The 22,237-nt window shown below is 39.9% G+C and overlaps 1 protein-coding gene across 1 annotated transcript; it reads left to right on the forward strand.

Annotated features, from left to right (window-relative positions):
- Nucleotides 1-5,236: 5,236 nt before the first annotated feature.
- On the forward strand, nucleotides 5,237-20,446 carry adm2a (adrenomedullin 2a). The gene is made up of 3 exons (XM_042511156.2): nucleotides 5,237-5,345; nucleotides 5,698-6,015; nucleotides 16,141-20,446. Exons 2-3 carry the CDS (start codon nucleotides 5,918-5,920, stop codon nucleotides 16,556-16,558), a joined length of 516 nt encoding a protein of 171 aa, XP_042367090.1. The 5' UTR covers nucleotides 5,237-5,345; nucleotides 5,698-5,917; the 3' UTR covers nucleotides 16,559-20,446.
- The last annotated feature ends 1,791 nt before the right edge of the window (nucleotides 20,447-22,237 follow it).

Raw genomic sequence — 22,237 nt, forward strand, 5'->3', positions numbered from 1 at the left:
TTGCTTTCGGTGTGAGTTAGTTGAAACCCTGAGACACAAAAAGGCGGCCTTTAATGTCGATATGACTGACAACGGACGTGACAAAGCGTCAATAAATCTGCTGACATTCTATTTTTCACTTACTCAGCAAATCCCACAAAAAAGACCAAAAAATATAAAATAATTGGCGTAGACTATTTTGAAGCCTTGAGATTAATATTTTGTCTGTCACCATTTTTACTTCATAGAGTCAGAAATGAATATATATGTCTAGCTGCAAGCTTGGTTAGCATAGTACATTTACAGCTTTTGTTAACTGTGATAATGCTAATGCTAATTTCAATTAATTAATTTTTTAAGTCCATCAAAACACTATGTACTTACCAAAAGAAAAACAAAAAACTTAATATCTGACTCCTTATAGGGTCTTTTAATACAACCAAATACTGAACTTTTTTAGCTAACCAAAATGTTCCTTGAAACATTCATGAAACATGTCTATTTTGGCTGTAAGTTCTTTTTTTAAAAAAAAACATGACCTTTAGTTTCCAAATTACAGTTTGTATCCCCCAAGATACATTGGCCATTTAGGGTATAATTTTAACCCTTTCCCTTTTATTGAATAATAAATCACATGGCAACATTTAAAACATTATATAAACAATTAATTAGCTACTTTCTCTTGTTTTGCAAACAAATTTTTAAAAAGGTGAAAAAAATCTTAATTGTTACATACAGCATTTTTTTGAATGTACGAAACAAATCTAATCTTTGAATCAACAATCTATTAGCATTTAGAAACTAAACATTTCATTTCTGTTTTTATACTATCATCTAAAAGCAGAAGGTGTTCAAGTTTCTGCATCAGCACCATGAGCAAGTAGCAACCTGCTGGACTAAAAAATTAAGCCAAAATAGAATTTCAAAAACTTCAGTTCCTCTAGTGACCACTTGGGGCTTGCTCCAAGTGAACCTAAATGCATGTGAAAGTTCATTTCACTGCAGTTAGTGTTTGCCGTTATCCCGCCTAATGAGACATCTGCTTATTTGCACTGTTTACGCAACCTTAAAAACAGGCTATGTCCCCATCTCACCCATTCAAAGATTAACAACAAAGACAGAAAACACCACACAAACAAGCAAAGATCCCTCTGCTCTTTGATCAGTTGACTAAGTTCCGCAACTTCTCCTTTTCGGACGAGTTTCAAAGCCACAGATGGAGGCTCTTTTAAAAAGTGCCGCGTTGTCCGGCTCAGAGTACATGTGCTCATATTTGCTAATTGCCGCCTAAAAACAAAGTAAAACCAGTGCATGACTGAGAGATCAAACCCGGCGGGAAGCCTGTGTTCACAACTGATTCACTGGCTTTTGTCACATGCCAGAGAACTCTTACATAAACGGGTCAGAATCAGTGAAGAAGTGACCTGATTCCACAGCCAAGAACGAGTGATGAATGAGTTACTATCAGCTGTCTGTGATGGGAAATGTATCATGGATTATTGTGTCATCAAAGCCAAAGTCAATATGTGGGCTGTGGGTGAAAGTCAATGTGTATAAATGCACCCTAAACCCAGGAAGAATGTCAAAGGTCAGGACCACACGTTTTGGGCAACAAATTGTCCCAAAGTAGCTTGTGAAAATGAAAATGAAGACTGGAAGAATTCTCTCAATGCATCTGAACGTGGATTAGTGTGTCAGAGGCCGGTCAAGCTGTGGCACTAACTCTGATAGCATTAAAACTGCTGAGAAACTACACGAGATGATCAAAGAAAGGTCTGTAAGATGATAGCGACAGGAGTGAGAAGTTGGCAACGATCACTGACAAATCTGTCCGAGCAAATATCCCTCGCGGTGCTTCACATTACACTCAAGGCAGGGATCACATAGTACATTAAAGTCCTGGGTTAGCAACAATTACACAGCACGATACACACGACTGTGAAGAATTCTTGATACTTTTAGCCTTTACTCACTGTAAAAGATTTCGGGAAGTTAAATGACTTACTCAAGCTACTTAGCTGGAAACTGCATTTGCTTTCACAGATTTCTTCTAGTTTTACGATAATTTTCACACTCCTCAGACTCTTTTCACCATGTTTGTGAAAAGGCATCCCAACGCATCAAATATCACAGCTTAGTTGGTTCCATTCACATCTACATATAATGCGTTTGGTACCCTCCTGCGACTATTGTTGGTGTTGCAAGACGGCATGTCAAATGATCTTGATAAATGCACTGTGCCTTTTCAAAATACACCTCCATTTTCACAGGAAAAGTACAATTTCTGCTCATTAGATGCATACAGTCTCTTTCCAAAATGAACTTACATCAGTTAAACACCTCATGGTGTCGCAGCGACGGACGTGATGATGTCACACCAGGACGCAAACTGATGAACTTTAACAACTTATCAAAACTGGACTCAAATTCATCTGCAACAGCATTTCAGACAATGTTTGACCACAGTGAGTCTCTCCTCCAAACATACCTCCAGTTTCCAAACACCGAGGTAGCCAGCCCCCAGTCCCCAGCTGCAAATACACTCTTCAGCACTCCAAAACCTAGTACACCAGCCACCACTTTCAACAAGCACTCAAAATCAGAAAAAAAAGAAAATGATGGTCAAGTCAAGAACTGTTACAATCCCCGTATTTAACGCGGAACACAGTATTGCTCTGTTAATGGCAAAAAATGTCATATTTTATGTTTATTATGTTATTTCCCTGTGCAACAAAAATGCATGGTTAGGTTTAGAAAAGAAAACACCATAGTTTCGTCCGTCTAAACGTATCCTACAAGAAAGGTGTCTTTTGGTGTGGTGTCTGACGCCAAAATCCCTAACCAAGAGGTTGTATTTGATGATTCTGAAAAAGAAAAGGCTCGCTATTGCAAGTTAAGTATTGAAATGGACTGCAAATAATTGATGTATAATAAACAAATGCATTTCAAGTCATGTTGTGGAGCCACACAAAATGTTGTTGAGGGCTCGCACTTATGGGCAACTATTGGGTTTTTTATAGATGATTTTTAGGCTTTCTACAATTGTAATAGCTTGAAAAAAATGTAGCTGCTGTAAATGGGAAAAACACTCTCCATGAGAGAGCGTGCGCCCAAACCCCCCTCATTTTGGGCTTAGCCACCATTGTTTACAACATCTGGCTACACCCCTGAGTATGGATATGCTTTTAGATAAACTTCTCAAAAAAGTTTAAAAAAATGTTTTTGTCATGACAGATGGGAGTTTATTTTCATCCAGATGGTTATGGCCATGTCAGTTTATTCTGTATTTAAAAAAAAAAAAAAGTCTTTACGTCTACTACATGTGCTTTTTTTCTTGAGGCAGGCCTGCTGATGTTTATTTAGATGAGCCCGAGCTGATTTGTACAACAGCCAGAAGACAAATAACAAACATTACATCCTTACATTCCTCATGGAGTCTCTGACTCTGTTTTTGTCTCTCCGGCACATGGATGCGCCGCGTCTTTGTTGCACCAGTAAAGGCGTCCACTCAACTGTTGGGAACCTGCTCAACATGCTTCCTTGGAAACGAATGTTGCGTAACAGCATGTGAGGCAGGATCAGGTGTATATATGTACAAGCGTGTCTCTACATCAGTCAGTGGAATTAGAGAGGAAGGAGGGAGCTTGGACAGCGTACAAAAATCCTCGCTAATGAGATGAAATACGCTGCATAGAATTCATCTGAGTCATTAAACTGAATTGTGCGGTGCATGTCGAGACCTGTGACATATCTGCTTCACATCTGTCCTAACACGCTTCAAAACACAACTGAAAGTAATAGAGTTTGGTTTGGTAACAAAGCATGCTAACTACTTTTAAGGGAATTTCTGCTTGATTGCAGCTGCCTGGTGAATTGTGTATCTATTATTGTCTGTTTCCAACCAGACCTTAAAAAAGCAGTAATAAACTGTGAGAAGGAAATGTATTAATGATGCTACATGATGGGACAGTAGATGTGACTTGTCGGTGCGGATTCTGCGAGGATTACCTCCTTGTGTCTATCTGTGTCACACACTTGGCTGACATCAGTGATAAGAGATAGCAGAGGGTTTGGTCAGCGAGACAAACTGCCTGAGAAATTCACGCAAATTAGGCTATTTTCCTGAGAATGCACATGGGGGATTATGATAGCGTAAAAAAAATTGTGCTGAATAGTAGTAAATATAAGCAGTATTAACCATCAACCGGGGACGTATAGTGTCTCTGTTGTGTTCAACTGCGACCTTACAGTGACCATTCACGTATTTAATGTTACACTGTAAAAAATAAACAATAAATAAAAAAAAATATTTTAACTTCAAAATGTGGCTGGAGGAGAGGTTTCCCTAAAAGAAAATATTTCCAAATTAATTTAATTTTTATTTTATAGATTTATATATGACATTCTTCTCTTCTGTGGATCTCTCATTTACACTACACTGTAAAAAGAAACTATTTGTTTTAACCCTTTAGCCCCTGGATGTACATCAGTTCACTTGTGCAGCATTTCGTAAAAATTTGAACCACTGAAACCTTGTTTCAATCTCTTTCGAAAACACAGGGGGGTAAAAAATGGAAAGAATTTTCTTCTAAATTGCAAAAAATGTATAAAACTTGACCAAAAAAAAAAAAAAAACCAAACGATGAAAAATGAAAAAAAAAAAACATAAGTAAAAAGTTTGGTTTTGTGTGCAACCTGTATTTCTATGTAATTATAATAAAAATTGGTTGTATAAACTGTTGAAAGGTTAAACTTTTTAAAAAAAAAAAAAAAAAAAAAAAGAAATCTCTCTGGAACCACTCTCACACCTTAAAGGCACAAAATGTTTTTTTCCACCCCTGCACTACAGTTTGTCTCTGTATCAGGCTAGAGTCGAGTGAGTGACTGTTTATGCTGCTTAAAAGTGAAAGAAAGAAAGAAAGCAAGGGAGAGAGGAAGATAGAAGAGAAAAGTCGGGGGCCTGCACTGAGACTGCTCATGGTCCAGAATTTGGTGCTACGCCCCTGGATATAGTTTATTGTTAGAATGAATTTCTCCAAAATATATCAAAGGAATACCAAAGTCCTGTCTTCCAAGCGTATGTGGACCTTTAAATGCCATAAATTGCTTTCACTTTATCTCCTCCGACCACATGAATAGCAGGATATTCCCAGCAGGGCAGATAATAACGTTACAGCACCTTTGCCTCTGAAATTGCCCACCGGCACTTGAGGCAGAGAACTCCGCCCACTCAGTATTTAAACCCACAATGTCACCAGGAGCTCAGCTTCACACTGGAGAACTTGATCTTGACCAACACGTTTGGATACATGGGAAAAAAAACCCTTACAATTACACCTCCATTCTGAGCTATAACTACCAAGAAGGTGAGACTAATCTTTACCTATTATATGAGCAGATTTAGTCAGAAAGTGTAGTTTACTGAAGTATTTGCAGAATGCAATGAGGTTGCATTTTGGACATTTTCTAAAGAATGTAGGAACTTCATGTGGTGCATAATGAATGTTGTGGGAAAAAATAGGTAAAGAAGAAAAAGTTGTGATGAAAAATCAGTGTGTATTTTTAGTGCAGATAGTGTGATTTAAAGCGTTTAATTAATGATTTAAATGAATGCAAAGGAAATTAGTAAATTAAAGGCGCACTTTCACCAGCTCTATTTTCAGTTGTCTTTAGAGCAACAGGTTCACTGACCATTTATTACTCCTGGTTTCTCCAAAGGTTTCACCTACAACCTCCATAGCCACACTGGGATATCTGAACCTCACATCAACTTTTTGGGAACATTAGGCTATTTTTTTTTTCTTAGTTTTCTTGTCATTTATATATATTTTTTTAGTTTTATTTTTTACCCCCTCTCTTGGGCTTTAAACTCCTCCGTGAGGTCGCCCCCCTCCTTCCCGCCTGAGAGAGAGGGTGTACAGTAAAAGTTGGCCCGGAGATGCAGTCCCTTCTCCCGCTTGCTGTGTATTGCATCAGCCTGGTTTCCCTCCAGCAGCTGCTGGCGGTGGCGGCGGAGGAGCGTCCCGACAGGAACAGGTAGGACACCCGGTTTATTTGGTTACTACTTTATAAGTATAAAAAGCCGCTCCGCGCCTCTGATTGGCTCAATAGTCTTTAATATACATTATAAGCGCGCATGGACCCGCATTGCAGTTAATTTAAATATCCTTTCGCCACCGGGTAGGCACTTACTGACCACTTAGACCTGCTTGCTTTAGGGTTAAAATACTTTATATGAATTTTTAAATAGAACTGAGCTATAATGGCGTTTTGGGTACCTATTCAATAATGTGTTGATTTTTTTTTCAATGGAAGTAATATTTTAAATGTGTTAAAAGTCGCCACTGAGCTATACGTTTTTGCTAAGTTAAGCTTACATCGTTTTTTATCAAGCAAATTTTCGTATTTTGTGCATTTTGAATACACAGGCAGGGACGTAAGTTTTGTGTCAACATTCGGGGGGGACACATATGAAATGGGGGTTTTCAGGGTCCCCCACTGGTAATTTTTGTGTGTAAAATACTTAATTTCCTGCATTTTGGTGGTTATTATGCACCAACTTATGATAGATTTGTCTTTATTTTTGTTAAAATAAAAGCTTGATTTTACTTAAATTCTTAGAATAGGGCGGGGGGCGTGCATTTATGGTATTGTATGTGTTAAAATCGAGGTAGGCATGTCCCCTGCGTCACCCCCCAAAAAATCTACACCTAGGTACGCAGACATTCAAATACACACAGAGGGGCTTAAGTTTTGTTTCAACTTGCGGATGGACACCTGAAGTGGCGGGGGGTGGGGGGTGGGGGGTGTCTTTACTTGGTCAAAATAAGAGCTCTATTCTACTTAAATTCTTTAAATAGGGGAAACAAATGCACATTTATTATATTTTATGTGTAAAAACTGAGGCACCCCCCCCCCCCAAAAAAATCTACACCCACAGACATTAGGACAAACGTTAGGCATTTGCGTTCCTAAATCTTTCACCTCTCTCCAATGCGTTGTTTTAACTTAATTTTTGTTAACTATTCAGTAATTCAGCTGCCCCAGCCTTTTGTGTAAAAGTGAAAGTGTTGTGTTATGTCGGGCAGATAATGTAGACTGCAAGGTCAGTGGCTCTGCCATGATACAATAAAACACTACTTGAGATAAGCCCTATTAGAGCGCACATCAGCTGTGGAATAAGCTATACTGTTGGCATTTCATATTCAAATAAACCATTAAAACTATTTGAAAACATTAAAAATGACCCTATTAAATGAAAATCCAAATTATTTCTACAATATGTTTGCAATTCTGTAGCCGAACAGTGTTTGTAACAGTTGCAAGTTCACCATGACCTTATCGTCCTACTACTGGTTAAAGACAAAGTAGGCTAGAGTTTAAAGTATCTGTTTATGACCTAATTATCATGAGCTTATTGGCAATATTTTATATCTTCTTTTTTTTCTGAACATTCCAGTGATTCATTTTTTCATCTTCCTCCACCCCTTGCTCCCAAACAGCTGTCACATGACACTTTATCGTGGTTTTGTTTGCTTTGATCTCCCTGTGATTGTCTATGGAAATCTGTGATTTCCGAGGTGGGAAAACCAGTTTGTCCCACAGTGTGGCCAGAAATACCAGCTTGGACTTTTTTTAAAGGTTCTTGTTAGGCCCTGAGTGGCACCTGTACTTTTCCACCCCCTAAGTGGCAGTCCAACACATGCACAGTACAGTCTACCTATTTTAATTAGTGAGGGAGGTCTGCCAGCGATGCAATCCGCCTGTGGAGTTGCATTGTGGAGGAGCAGTGAGGAATGTGGATGATGAGTTTGGTGTGTGAACGCCCTCTTCTGGTGGATTTTGGATCTGCAGCTGCAGGGTCAAGTGATGTGATGTGGAGGGACCTTGAATGTGGGCCTACCCTGACTTCTTTTTAAATATCCATTTTGACTATGCATCACCTTCAAGTTGTGACTGAGCAAAGCAAACGCTGATTCACAAGACACTGATCAACAGCTGATTCCGACTTAATCTCCTAAAGATTATTGTCTGACATTTTGCTTTTATTTGACTGCTGGTGTAATGAAAGACACAAAAAAGGGGACAGAAAAAGGGCTATGACATGCAACAAAATCCCCCTAGGCTGCGGTTATGTGGTACACAGCTTAGTTGGAAGACTCCTGGGGCGTGCCCTTTTAGGTGCTTTTAATCAGGAAAAAATTGCGAAATAATACCTATAAAGGAGATGAATATAGCTTAAAGGGATGTGGCTGGAGGAGAGGTTTCTAAAAAAGAAAATAATTTTCAAATGAATTGAAAAAATCTTCTAGATTTATACGATGTTCTTTTCTTTTGTGGATCTCACATTTACACTACACTGTAAAAAGAAACTACTTGTTTTAACCCTTTACTGCTTGTTTTAACCTGGATAGACATCAGTTTTCTTGTGCAGCATTCGGACGCATTTCACAAGCATTTAAGCCTCTGAAACCTGAAGATACTGGTTTGATCTCTTTTGAAAACACAGGAAACAGCATAATGAGCATCTTGGAAAAAAATGTCCCACAAATTGCAAAAAAATAAATAAATAATCACCTGAACATTAGCATGCGGGCATTCTTTGATATTATCAAAAAACTAGGGAAAATGTCCAGGAAACTATATTCATATTTTTTTCAATTATATATTTAAGTTTATGTTAAAGAAAAAAATTATAAATTTAGCACTTGTCAAAACAGACAAGGGCATTTTCTTTTTACTTTTCTATTTTCAAAATCTTTTGCTTTTTTTTTTTTTTTTTTTTTTTTTTACATTTTTACGAATTTTTTGGGCCTTCCCTTTTTAAGTTGCTCATCACCTCCGCCTCATGTTTTCACAAGAAATCAAGCCATTCACTCAGGTTTCAAAGGGTTACCTAAAAAAATAAGTGTCCAGGCTGCCTTATTTTTTAAGTTGACTGAATTCAAGAGGACAAGTTGAATCATTACAAAATTACTTCAATTTGTCTTCTAAAATTCAGTCAACCCAAAATTTCAAGGCAGACCACAAACTAGCTTTTAAAAGTATCATTTTCAGTTATGAGGCATAACGCATAAATATGATCCACATTTAGGGATGTTTCAGATCCTAAAGTGAGACAGGAGTCAAGAAAGAAAGCAATGATCATCTAATTTATCAAATAGTGACAATGTAAGAGGATCTGCGAGTGGAATTTTCCTCCAGGTGGCAATCCCTTGTATGTGTGTGTGTGTTCAAATGGTGAACACCTGCTGCTGAAAGCTAACTGAAATAAAGGGAAGCAATGCTCCTGTTTGTGTTGCTCTGGCCTCCTTAACAACACCTGCCCTGCACTGTAATCCCCCATCACTCCCATCTCTGTTTGAAAGTCATTACCAGCACGGGTCATCACATGCGGTTATATATATCTCTGTCTGATGCAGCAGTTGAGTGGGATTTCTAAGTAAAAAAGTATTAGTGGTGTGATTAAACTTCCCCATATCTCCACAGAACATTCAGTAATGTCCCCATCACATTTTGTTTTTCTGTCATTGGTCATCAACAGTAAATCTTTGTTTTTTGCATGCTTACATGTAGCTGCTCTTTATCATCAATTGTGATTTTCGGGGGAATTCTTTTCTTGTTTTTTCATTATGTAGTGTTTTTACATAACAATGCTAAAAATGTCATCTAAATCATAGTAAGGTGATGCTCAAAAAACTGCAACAAGAACACCTCTACCTGCCTATCTTCACCAGAGGAGGCATGGTTTCTTCATATGTTTTACTCACTTTGGATAACATTTCCCAGCTCACTGCTATTCTTGTCACTGGTGACTCTGGGGAGGTTATTGATATGTTTCCCTTACAAGGGCACTCATGGCAACCTCACCAAGGGGGTGTAACCTCAACTAAACCCTGGTCAACCAGTAGAGGCCTCTTTATTGTGTTAACATGCACCATGGGTGCAAGTGGACAAGGCGAATGTAAATGAACACCAAGATGCATTGTGATTCGATCACTCAGATCACTTGCAGAGGTAGTCTTGGACGCATTTGACTACATATCTTTTGAAATGCAAACTCTAATGCATCCCCCACAAGCACGTAATAGGAAAGTACATCAGTGCTAACACTCTAGAACTTTGCCCACTTTATGACTTGGACAAAGTCCTGTGTGACCATCCATCGTTTTGCATTATGGAAGGTCGTGTTCAATCCTGCTGACATCGAATTCTCCAGCTGTACCGACAAAACCACTAATGTGACTAGCAAGACTCTAGAAGTCATGAATACAACAAGTATGCAATCCCTCACTGGCCATGACCTCAAATTTGCACCAGTCCACAGTCAACACAGCTAAGGGTTGAACCCTGAAACTTTGTGGTCTTGGGCAAATACTTCTCTGGCCTCTTTTAGATCAGACTTCTTACTCTGAAAAGACCCCAAGCACTGGCGGGTGTAGCTTGCCACAATAATACAATTTTTCTCTGGACTAGTGTTTGCCTGTTTTATGCAGAAAGAATTTGAGTAGTCACTGGACTGTGTTTACCGATTGGCCATCAGTAGTTTTCCCTCACAATTTGTCGCTTAAAGTTGAACTATTCCCGACTTTCTGTTTGCCTGCACTTCCCTGCAGAATCAAAAGGACACAGGATTTTATAACAGCTTTGCCACAAGTCACACTTTGTCACTGTTTGATATGTTTTTGTCAGCCTTCGAGTCTGATAAATCAAAAATCCCATTAGAGAATCCCATTTCATCCCATTAATGCTTCCTAGTAATCACAGTGTTATTAAGCATGTTCACTAACTGAGGGCCTGTGGTTGGGTAGTGTCACTTTTATAAGACCTTGCGCACTGTAACTGACTACACTCCATACAAACATAGCTCATTCTGACAATACAGATTTGCCTCCCCCAACACACCCTCTGCTTTACAGGCCTCCACATTTCTCACATTGCACATCTCTCATAAATGTCCTGTCCTGCTTTTATTAAGAGAGTAAATTCTTCCTCTTCTCTTGGCTCCATAAAGCACATGCTGCTCTGTTACCATCACATGCTGACAGCATGATTATAACAGACATAACTACTTGACATTTCCTTGTGCTGTTGGGCACTTTCTCTGTGTCTGAGCACAGATGTCTGTAATTCCTTCCCTGTTCTGTCTTTGTGTCCATGTTGTTTCAGTGTGTCCCGATAAGGACACAGCAAAACCTAAGACACTGTAACAATGCCTGATGGCCGCTTCCCAAACAAGGAGAAATTGCATGTTCCCTGGGATCACACGCAGCGCATACCCTTCATTGTCGTTTTACATAACGTCTCGAGGTTTTTTTTGTAAAGGAAAATAGCCGGGGTGCGCAGCCAAACAAGTTAAATATGGCTTTAGCAGTGAAGCGGCTTTACAATACAGTTTCCAGAGTGGGAAGCGGCTCATTGCTGCGAGACGAATGACATGTAAAGCTGATTTGCGGTTGAGCTTTTGCTGCGCAGATCCACTCTGTTCTGTTGGGACTGGGGTACGATGACATGACAAATCAGTCTGTGTGTAGAAGTTGCAGTCACAAGTTTGCTTAAACTTTGTCAAGGTCAAATAAACTCATGTTTTTCCCAAAACCATTTGCTAAATCATTAACTCATTGTCGTAGGGGTGGATTTGCGTGGGGTCCAACGTAGATACTCTTAACATAATATTTACCTGAGAAACAGAATGAATTCGTCTCACACAGGGAGGCTTCCTGCCTTGTTGATGTTTGTTGAGCTGCACTGCACATGCAGTTGGCTTTGGGTCCATCCATGTGATTTGCTATCTATACTCTGACATGTTTACACGTTATCAAGGAACAACAAGAACATAACTTTCTCTCTATCGCGTATACATTCTCAGAAAAACACTTTTACAATTGCAGAATGATGGAAACCAGGTTTGCCTTTGCCGTAAATCATCTCAAGAGAGGCCTCTTCTTGTATGTCTTGTAAACAGGAATTTTGGCTTAGATTGCTGAGATATATGTACGGCATAAACAGTTGTATGGCTCCATGGGGGTCAGTCTGACCAAACCCAGGCTAGAGTTGAGGAGGGCAAAAGCTGTAACCAAGCAGGCAATGAATTCCACTGTGGATTAATGGCTAAGACCTAAATTCCACCCTCCACATCCTTAAAGAGCAGGCTTCTGCTCCTGACAGAAAGTCACACCGTACTGGACGCATGAATGTGCTTGCATACAAATACATGTATATAAGAGGAGTAGCTTATAGTGATATTGTGGATCAAAAGGCTTAAGAAACAAAGGAGTTGAAATATTGACATTGTTATTGCAAGTGTTTTGTCTGCTTGCATTGCTATTTTGTTTCAGAGCTGATATAGAGAATGTAACTTGCCATCCTTTTTTCTATGTAATTTACTGGCTCTACTAAGTAGTGTCCAGTTTTACTTGCATAAAGTAAATCACATCCCACTGAGGAGGTTACGAAAGCAGACCTGCTCCTGAACAAACAGGACCAGTGTTCCATGTGAAATTAATCACCTTTCCTTTATTTTTGTCCTGCTCTTTGCTAACCACAATATCCCCACTGTTACCTATTGGGAGATTACAAACAAATGTGCCATATTTACTGCTGATTAAAGCCCCTGATAAGCTTCAGCATGGCACTTGGGTTAGGGTGAGGGAGGGGTTTCCCTCTGTAGGGGTAGGCTTCGGTTTAGAGTTATGGTTAAGGCACCAGTATACCTCATCAGAACCAACAATCCAACATTCACGCCCGATTTACGGAGAGGTTGGGCAACTGTTTCTGTCACTTTTAATATGTACAATTGAGTGCAAGACTCAAGTAACTGTAAACCTGAAATTATCAAAATATTACACCCGGAAGCTGTATGAGAGAACGCAAATGTCAGAAGCAGTTGGATCAGACATTAATCCAACTTTAGCCTACTAGCTCCCTAATGCGTAATGTCCAATTGAACCCATGTGTGAGCAGTGCAGGTGATTGTCCGGAGATTTCACAGCAAGGCTTACCCAAAACAGGAAGAAAACAAACATGCAAGGATGGAGAGGAAGGGTCATTTTACACTAAAACGAAAGTTCTTTCTGTAAGGGCTTATGTAGAAATTGTCAGACAAATTAAAGGAACGGCAAGAGACTTTGTTGTCTTCCCTCTGGACGTGATTCTCTGGACATTGTGCAGAGTTGTCAGGAAACAGCCTATCAATGTCTTCTAGGACTTTACCCTGTTGTCAAGAATGACTGTTCAGAAGAGTTATAAACATTTTTCACACTCACAACATGGTCAGACAGCACATTATACAAACTATTTTTTCTAGCATAACCTAACCTGTAGGGTTAACCCTAACCCTTGAGAGCTAATTAGGGTTTGGGGTTAGGGGTAGGGAGGGCTTGGTAGCTGAAGAAAGCATGCTGGGAGGTTCATACAGAATAAAAATCAAACAAGGTAGCACAAAGGGATTGGCTTGGCCTTTTATCAAATTGTAACATTCTTAGAAATCATCTTCAGTCAAAAGGAATTTTAGTATAAAGCCCTTGAACTGAGACCATGCAAGGCGTTGAGAACCATAATGGGCTGAGCACTTAAGTGCAAAGTAGCTTGGATGTCTTTGATCGTCTGCCAATCATGAAGACCTCCATAACTGTGGAGATTTGGGATAAGGTTCCTAAAAAAAGCCAAATTAGCCTGTCTTGTGAGACAGTTCTCTACCACAAGATTCTTTTAACTTCTAAAGGAAAGGCATGGCAGTCCAAAGTCTTTTTAAAGAGGAGCTTGGCCTTGACTTTGGCCTCCCTTACATATACTACTGTATACTATTAGAAAACTACTTAAAAAGTACTTATGTGGTTAACTGAAAGATAAATTGCAAGAAAATGACTGCATTGGAAATCTTGAAAACCAAACAAGACCTCCAGAGACCAACACACAAATGCATGTAACCTAATATTACTGAAAGAGCAAAAATGATCTGCCTCTGTAATCCTTAGGCTTTCTGTAATTGTTGTTTTAGCACAGTCACGTCTGCCAGCCACTTCAGATGTTTCGACTGGCCAACTGGTTGTGGTGAATTAAAGTTGAATAAGTTGCAGTCCTTCAAAGTCCAATTCTGTGCGATGGTTAAAGGATTTCTGTTAGATTGTTGTAGAAAAATTGTAAGGGCAACTGGGCATCGTCTCCAGCTTCAAGAAGATGGTGAGCTGGCCAAGAACAAAACTAAAGTAAAGTATTACCTCTAAGGGGGACTGGTCAACAGGGGCCCAAAGGTAACTTTTAACTGCGGACCTCCTAGTCTGGCCCTGGGTATAAAGTGTTCCTACTTAAGATGGGTTTTTTTTTCTCTTCCTCCAGGAACCAAAATACATAAAGGAAGATTACAGTTCTGTCTTGTTTAGAAAATTAGAGTCAGAATAAGAAATTGGTGCAGGGCCACCACTGCTGCCTTTGTAAATGTCCTTCCTATGCAGTCAAATGCCACTTTCCCTCTGCAGACCAGGTGGGTGTAACTTGGTGATGTGGCATCATGGCACACCAAGCCTATCCTGGAAATAGTGCTTGCCTCCGTCTGCGGCCTGGCGTTATGCAACTATTTATACAGCCACTGTTGCACAGCAGGTCACCTCCAGGCTACCAGACCTGCCAGCAGTGAGCCAGCAGCCGAACCAGCTGAATAAACCAGAAGCTTAACATTTCACAGAGAGATCCCAAACCCACCACAGCACTGACTGTTAGAGGAGCCATCTGCTGTGATGTCTTCTTCTAAACCTCTCACTACGAGTAAAGACTGTCCATGGTGAAATGACATGAGTCAGCATTTCACAAGTGGAACACACTTTTTATAATTAGATCAACCGTGGCCTCTGGCTCTCCAAACATGGGAAACTAATGCCAAACCTGATGCAGTGGAAGATTTTTTCCTTTGACTCAGAAAAGCAAAGGGTATATATATTTGCCCTGAAGCTGTATTTAAACCTCATTATAAAATTAGAATCTGTTGCTAACATTTAACATTGTTTTATGTTATTTATCCTCTGGCTGCCTGGTAAAATTGCACTTTCCTATTTACTTATCCCTGACCTTCAGCAGTGGTGATGGGTTAACATTGAAGGACTTGAGTCACACTGAGCTGTACAAACACAGCAGTGACAGTTCGGTGAGGAGGTGCAGAGTCAAGTTACAAGAAGCGAGTGTCTTTGTCAAACAATGAACAGATGGTCTTGCTGTTTGCTGAACAGCCTGTACCTGCTGTTTTTTGGAAAGGGGCTCCTCATACTAACTACAAAAAACATATTTTTCAATTTAACTCTAGTTCAGCGATAGTTATCAGCTGCTACAACGACACAAAAACTGGTATTGGTTTCACCTTGTGAGTTTGTGTCAAGTGGCAACCCTTGGGGTTAAAAATGAAGCCAACATGGATGTGTCAAAAACTGCAGCTCTTCTATGGCCATCTGATGCTGGCTCCAAGAGCAAGTCAATCCCCATAGACAGATTTTAACACCACAGCAATAAGAGATACAATCCGGACGCTTAATAGCGGTGTAGTACAGATCAAAATGAAAGCGTTTGAAGATGGGTTTGGTCTGAGCAAGGCGTCCGGAAAAAAGGGTTAGAATGTTGGTCAGACCCCCCCCACTTTACACCCAGCTAAATCTCCTGTACTTAGTGTTTGCTGAAACCCAGCTGGGCATTAAAATGCAGCAAGGTGCTTTGATTGTATAATGTAAGAAGGAAGGTGGACTCAAAGCACCTGCTGTTTTAGGCCCATGTTAAAAGCCATTAACTTCTATGTTGTGCATTAAGAGATGAGCATGGTGTCCACGTGGCCAGTTGACTGTGCAAGGAGCCGTTCTGTGTTCACACAGCAGGCAAAAATGATTTGTTTACCAAAGCTGCTTTGCACGGCTAATCGGATTTCTGCAGAATTACCTGTACCCTTACAACATTAGTTGTTATAGTAACAATGCTGGCAGGTGCATGCAAGACTAAAGGTCTTTTTAAATTTGAAAACCTTTTCCATCCTCATTTTATCAGAAGCTGCACCAATCATTAAGACACAGAGGTTAATTTTATAATCGATGCTAGCTAGTAATGTCATAGTTGGTCAGATGACACATGAATGATACTCAGAGACCTGCAGGACAATTTTTCACCTGATTCCTGTCTTCTCCTCAGGTTGGACCACCTCAACAATCTCATCACTCGGACAGAGGATAAAGCCTCCATGTCAGAAAGCCAGAGTCACATCGCCATCCCCTCTTCAGCTCCGAGCAAATCACCCAATTGGCTGTTCCGTCTCCTGAGGCATCAACCAGCTTCAGGAGCAAGAACTGCCTCACCAAGCCTGGCGTGGGCACGACCCACTAAGGCTTCACAGATCGAGCGGAGGCCATTGAGAGCTCGTCGTCATGCCCACTCAGGAACCCGAGGTTCTCACCACTACCCCCACCATGCCCAGCTGATGAGAGTAGGTTGCGTCCTGGGAACCTGCCAAGTGCAGAATCTCAGCCATCGGCTCTATCAGCTCATTGGTCAAAGCGGCAGAGAAGACTCATCCCCCATCAACCCCAGGAGCCCCCATAGTTATGGATGAGTTAGTTGACACCTTCAAACACCGGCAGCGAGTCTATCTTTATCTCCAGTTATTTATCTCTTAATGTATTACTGGTAGTCTTTGCATTAGAGTTTGATGTAGTCCATCTCTTTAATCTCAACATGACAATTATACTCCCAAGAAATGACTGTTGTGCCTCTGAATTTGAAGATTCAAATTCAAGTTCATGACTGACTTAATCATGCTTAAAAAACAATTTGAGTTCTCCCACCACCCCGAGAGCGTTTCAAAGGACGTTCTAGTCTCATCAGAGTCTGTTTGGTTCTCCTCCCCTTGAATGCTCAAAAGAAGCCAAGAGACATCTTAATCCTGTTAATATAAGAATGAAGGCTTGTCCTCAACACCATCCAGTGGCCTGGTCCTGCCTGCCAACTGACCCGCCCTTCGGTGGTTATCCTGCGGCTCATTGATCAAACACTTAAGCCCCTAATGTGGATTTCAACCTGCACATGGAGCTGGAGCCCTGTCAAAACCAATGTATTCCCATAGACCCTGTAAATGACCCAATGAACCCTTTTACCTCTCATCTGTGCCTCCATTTGCCAACTCTGAAACTCCCAGGACATTTCACAACTGCATATACATGAACACTGACATCCCTGGAATATTCCACAAGCTTTTCAGTTGGGAATTGTTCACTCAGCCGGACTTTGTGTTTCAGAACCACAGTTTACATATGAAACCAGCCACAGCACTTGGGTTACACCCGAGTTTAAGAGCATTCTGAGTCACAACTAAACCACACAAACTCTATGCTGAAAACGAAAAAGAAGAGGGTCAGCTTCCAGTGCCTTGGAAGGACTCTCCAAAGAAACTGCATTATAGTAGCCTGTTGGCCTAACACAGTAGGTGGCAACGTGAGCCTTGGAGCCATGGATCAGGGCTCCATCGCAACGCTGCTGGCACTTTCCCCACAGGAGGCCAAGCCTGAAATATTAGCCTTTTCACGTGATTCATAAGTTCCCCTTGCAAGTCAGGACTTTAGGTTGACAGCAGTTTAATAAACCTGACCCAATCACTTCAGGCATATGTGCCGCCACAGCAGGATGGGGAGGGGGCTCAACCTCCCATGGTCTACACAGTCTATGTTAATACATAAATACGAAGAGCAAGGCATGTGGCTTCCATACATATGCACATATGCAGCCTTAAGGTTTGCAGATACAAAGAATTTCCCCCTACTTTGAAGAATATTTGGGGATTTTCCAGAGTAACATGGATTCTTATTTTGGAGAGAATGTTGCTACTGAATGTTTTAAATGCCATTTTCTAGTGCTGAGTACTACAGCAAAAATTCCATTCACCCCCACTGTATTGAGATGGAGGTAGAAATCTCTAAAAGTTGGCAAATACACCTGTAGTTAGTCAAACAGAAATGTTGCAAAAGAATGGAGAAATAATGGTCAACTGTTCCTTACATTTCATACTAACCCTACAGGCTTGGGTGGTATCCATATTTTACTGAAACTAAACTGGGGTGTACGGTATATGATCGTATTTGTGTGCAGTGCTACCTTGTCTGCCCCTCCCCAAATGGTGAGTTTGCTATATTTCGCCAACTCTCTTGGCTTTTTTCTGGCTAATAAATGAACAATATAAGCTTACAAAATGTCAAGAAAGGTAATACACCTATTTTCCTTATTAAACAAAAAAATACAACTGTACACATTCTGAAATCAAGTTCCTTTCTTTTAGCGAACCAAGACTAACATTAGTTTAATTTTTGTGCTAACTCATTATAGCAATAAAAAAAACGTACCAAAACCACCTAAGCTAGTATTGTTAGTGGTTTAGTTAGTGAGTCCACTGTTCCAAAAATCACCAGTTTTGGTTTGGTTTTAACCAAACCAAAACACAGAGATAAATGTGAAAGTACGATGTTTTTCCCTGCCATTGCCAGCAGGTTGTTTACAGTCCTGTAACATTATCCCCACCAATCACAGCTGCCATCTTCCCAGCTGCCTGTTCCACCAGTAGAGTGATCTCTGGTGGTGCGTGATGCGCATAACATATAATACATCCTCGATACAGCATCTCCATCCATTAGAAAGATGAACATCCGTATTTTTATCGCTACTCAAAATAACATCATCCAAATTTTTAAATATCCTGTTATACCGTAATACCATGATACCACCCAAGCCTATAGTATGCATAGGCCTATATAAACTATTCTGTTGGCAGTAGTATGTTTAATAGCTTTGAGTTAGTCCTGAAGCGACAGTTAAAGACTCTACTGCTACATAGACGGTTTCTTATGAGAAACCGCGGTGACCAAAATGTTAGGTGTGCCTGATTTCAAATATGTACACAAAATAACATAGCGCCATAAAAAAACAACATGCTTCTTTTTATGTCCCTCTCTGAATTGGTGGGCGTGCGATGGACCGAGAATAACTGAGGTCACGCTCCACTCATCAAGCATGCTAACATTTGGCCAAAATGTTCCCAAATATGCAACCGTGTATATGAAACTCACATTTTGGTTGAGAAACATAATTTTATGACATATTGCTGACATATTTCTACACGTCTATTCCAGGACTTTACTGTTTGGGCAGCCTGATCTTAACTTGCAGGGAGTGGTTGAGTGTTTCACAGCGGGAATAGAGGCCAAACTGTTTGCCCACTTATGAACACAGTTATTTAGATCATCACATCTAGTATTTTTCACTCTTTTTCATCTACATACAATTTCACAAATATGGTATTCCAAAAAAGGATTAGTTTAAATTCACCAAATACCTGGTAATACTTGACAAATCAAATTACTTAACATGTGATCTGCATCTTATAATAATGTATTCTTTTATATCTTAATTTGTGTCTTTTGATTTTACTGTGTCTTTACTCTCTCTTTTTTTTTATACATCTAGTCTCTAAGCCCCATCCTGGCTCTCTTTTCTCTTCTGACTATAATCATGGAGGTCACAGGGTAATAATCAGTGGTGTCTTAAATCTAATCTGTTCAAAGGCTTGCTGAGGTGAAACATGCCATTCTGTCTGCTGTAATGGAGCTAATCGATGTCTCGTGACAGATCATTAAAAGGCTTTTCAAAACGCTGAAAAATCCTGGTGGATCTCTCTGCTTTTTAAAAATGTACTATTCCAGACACACGAGATGTGTGTGTGCGTATGTGTTGAGCTGCTGTATGAAGCCTATCAGGACACTTATCTCCTGTGTTTGATCTGTGCTCTGGACCATTGTGCTCCCAGACTTTGTTTTTTTTCTTTCTTTTTTTCTGCGCAGTATGTTTTTGTGACGTCAGGAGTTGCGTCACGTCGAGATGTGTGAGCAAACTGTGCGTGACCGCCAATACCTCCCCACAGAAACACCTTTCATGGCTCTGTGTTGCAAAGAGTGCAGAGTGTAAAATGTTAGTTTTGTAAGATAGTGTGGATCCAGTTCGATGTTTTGTTTTGTTTTTGCTGTTTCCATTTAAAAGTCACACGATGTCCTTTAGGGTCACAGGAAAGCACTTTAACACAAACACGTGTGAATCTCACTCATTGTAATGAAGTCGTGAAAGTTGGACAGGGTTCCTCTTGAAAATGTTGCATTTGAGATTATCTGCAAATGTGTTTGAAGACGTCAGTGCACTCCATGTGGCGTTGGGATGACAGTGAACGTAGTGTGCACCTGTGAATATCGATATATATTCAGTCAAACTATTTAAAGAAAGTTATGTATTTAAGTTATCTTTGTATGTTAATATCTGTATGTCACCAAAGAGTATTTATCTCACCTTTTACACTGCTCCTTAAACGTGACCTTATGGTAGGAAACAAAGTCTTAACTGTAGTTAAAATGTTACTGTTTGAAAATGTCCTTCACTCTGTAAAATAAAGAACTATACTGTAATGTGATGTTTTAAGAGTGTGTGTGCATTCCTACAAGACATAAAAACATACATAATAGAATAACATAAGGCCTGAAAAAAATCACAAAATATAAGAGAAAGTATATTTGGTAAAAAAAAAAAAAAATCCACCCTCCTCCATGTTACATTGTCCTTGACTAAAGTATTCTGACCCAGTAATTCCCAGAGAAGTCAATCATTACAAGTCACTGCACTACAAAACTAACAAATCTAGTGGAGGGACGGATGTGAGTGAGAACCATATGACCATGGCGTCAGCAGCCACGTTAGCAGTGAAGGTCGTATGACAGGATGGAGTTAATGAGTGACAGGAGGTTTGGTCATCAGCCGACTAGCTATTGGCTCATTTCACATATGGTAAAGGAGAGGAAAGAGGGACGACAGGAGGATTTAGGAATTTATGTACTTCAACTTTTCACAACTAGAATGAAAGCAAATTTAATTGTTTCTTGGAGATAATTTAGTATTTATTCTGGCTTTTCCTTTAGAGGAGCTAAATATCACTATAGGCAGGTTTCCATTACAGATTTGTGCAAAACTTTTTATATATTTTGATATATCTTTTTTTCTGTGTGCCTTTTTCATTTTATTTTGTTAATGTTACTTTGTTTTATTGCCTTTGGACCTGCATATGAGCTCAGTCCTCAATGAAGTTTTGCATTGACTTGAATTGAATTAAGTGATATTTTTGAAATATCAATAAAACACAATTGTGAGATGACTGCTTTTCCATCGAGTGACATTTTGCAACTTCTCTTGTGATGATGTGTAACTTCTCTGGTGAAAACATTCCAAGAAGCATGGTGATGGATGTTCCAAACATTAGTAGCTTTCTTTCTATTGCAGCCACCACACTAGCCGTCATTATTTCCAATCCGAGGCGATGTAGGCCTGTTATGCAAGTGATAATGAAAAGGCAAGCCCCTTATACGTGGGAGAGGCCACGTATGAGGGATTTCTGGGAGATGATAGTCCACGATTTCAGATTACAGATGATCTGCTCAACTTCTAAACAGTTACGTGATGCAGTTAACACCTCTTGTAGCACCGGCTGCATCATGCATCATCTGGTTTTTACTGACACATAGCCATAGCATCATGTGACCTTTAAAAGCCAAAATAGTGTTTCCATTGAAGTTTTGCCAATTATGAATACACTGAATCACATGAAATACCACCTCATGCGAGCATAAAAACTTTTTGGGGATTTTTTCAACTGAAGTGTTTCCATTTGGCGTATTTTATATTCGCAATTTTAAATTGTGCAATTTCAGGGTTAATGGAAACCCACTTAGCAAAAGACACGCCTGTATGCAGATTGCCCTGTTATGTGGAGATGCAAATCCCTGCCATTCCGGGCTCTTACACCAGGTCTAATGCAAGCAAGCCCAGAGAAAAGTGTGTCGAAGGGCTACAGCTAAGACAGCAAACAACCCTAAAAAGTTGAAGTAACTGAGCACTACTACGATTACTAACTTTAATGCACTGAATTTTAAGTTACAATCCCTTTCATTGCTCCTTACTTAAAATAGTTACTGACATTAATGCTGATGCATTTTCAGTAGTTTTGGCATGAAAATTCACTTTCTCAGCATCAAACAGCAGACAGACGCAGTTAGAGACTAGCTGCAACATTTAGCGAATTAAAAGACCGAGATATCTCCCTCGGGAGATGGTAGGGACCAAAACTTTTTGTGAGTCTTGAACATGTTGAACTCCCCCAACTTTGTGGAAGTGCAATTCTAAATCACTGGAGGGGACAGGGGAGTTTTATATG

The sequence above is a fragment of the Plectropomus leopardus genome, chromosome 22 (genome assembly GCF_026936395.1).
Source record: "Plectropomus leopardus strain MGB_pleo_1.0 chromosome 22, ASM2693639v1, whole genome shotgun sequence".
NCBI classification, from domain to species: Eukaryota; Metazoa; Chordata; class Actinopteri; order Perciformes; family Serranidae; genus Plectropomus; species Plectropomus leopardus.

Excerpts from the sequence above, each read along its gene's own strand:
- adm2a (XM_042511156.2), top strand. The coding sequence starts at position 5,918 with ATGCAGTCCCTTCTCCCGCTTGCTGTGTATTGCATCAGCCTGGTTTCC. Across the intron at positions 6,016-16,140 it reads GAGCGTCCCGACAGGAACAG|GTTGGACCACCTCAACAATC; the intron begins GTAGGACACCCG and ends TCTTCTCCTCAG.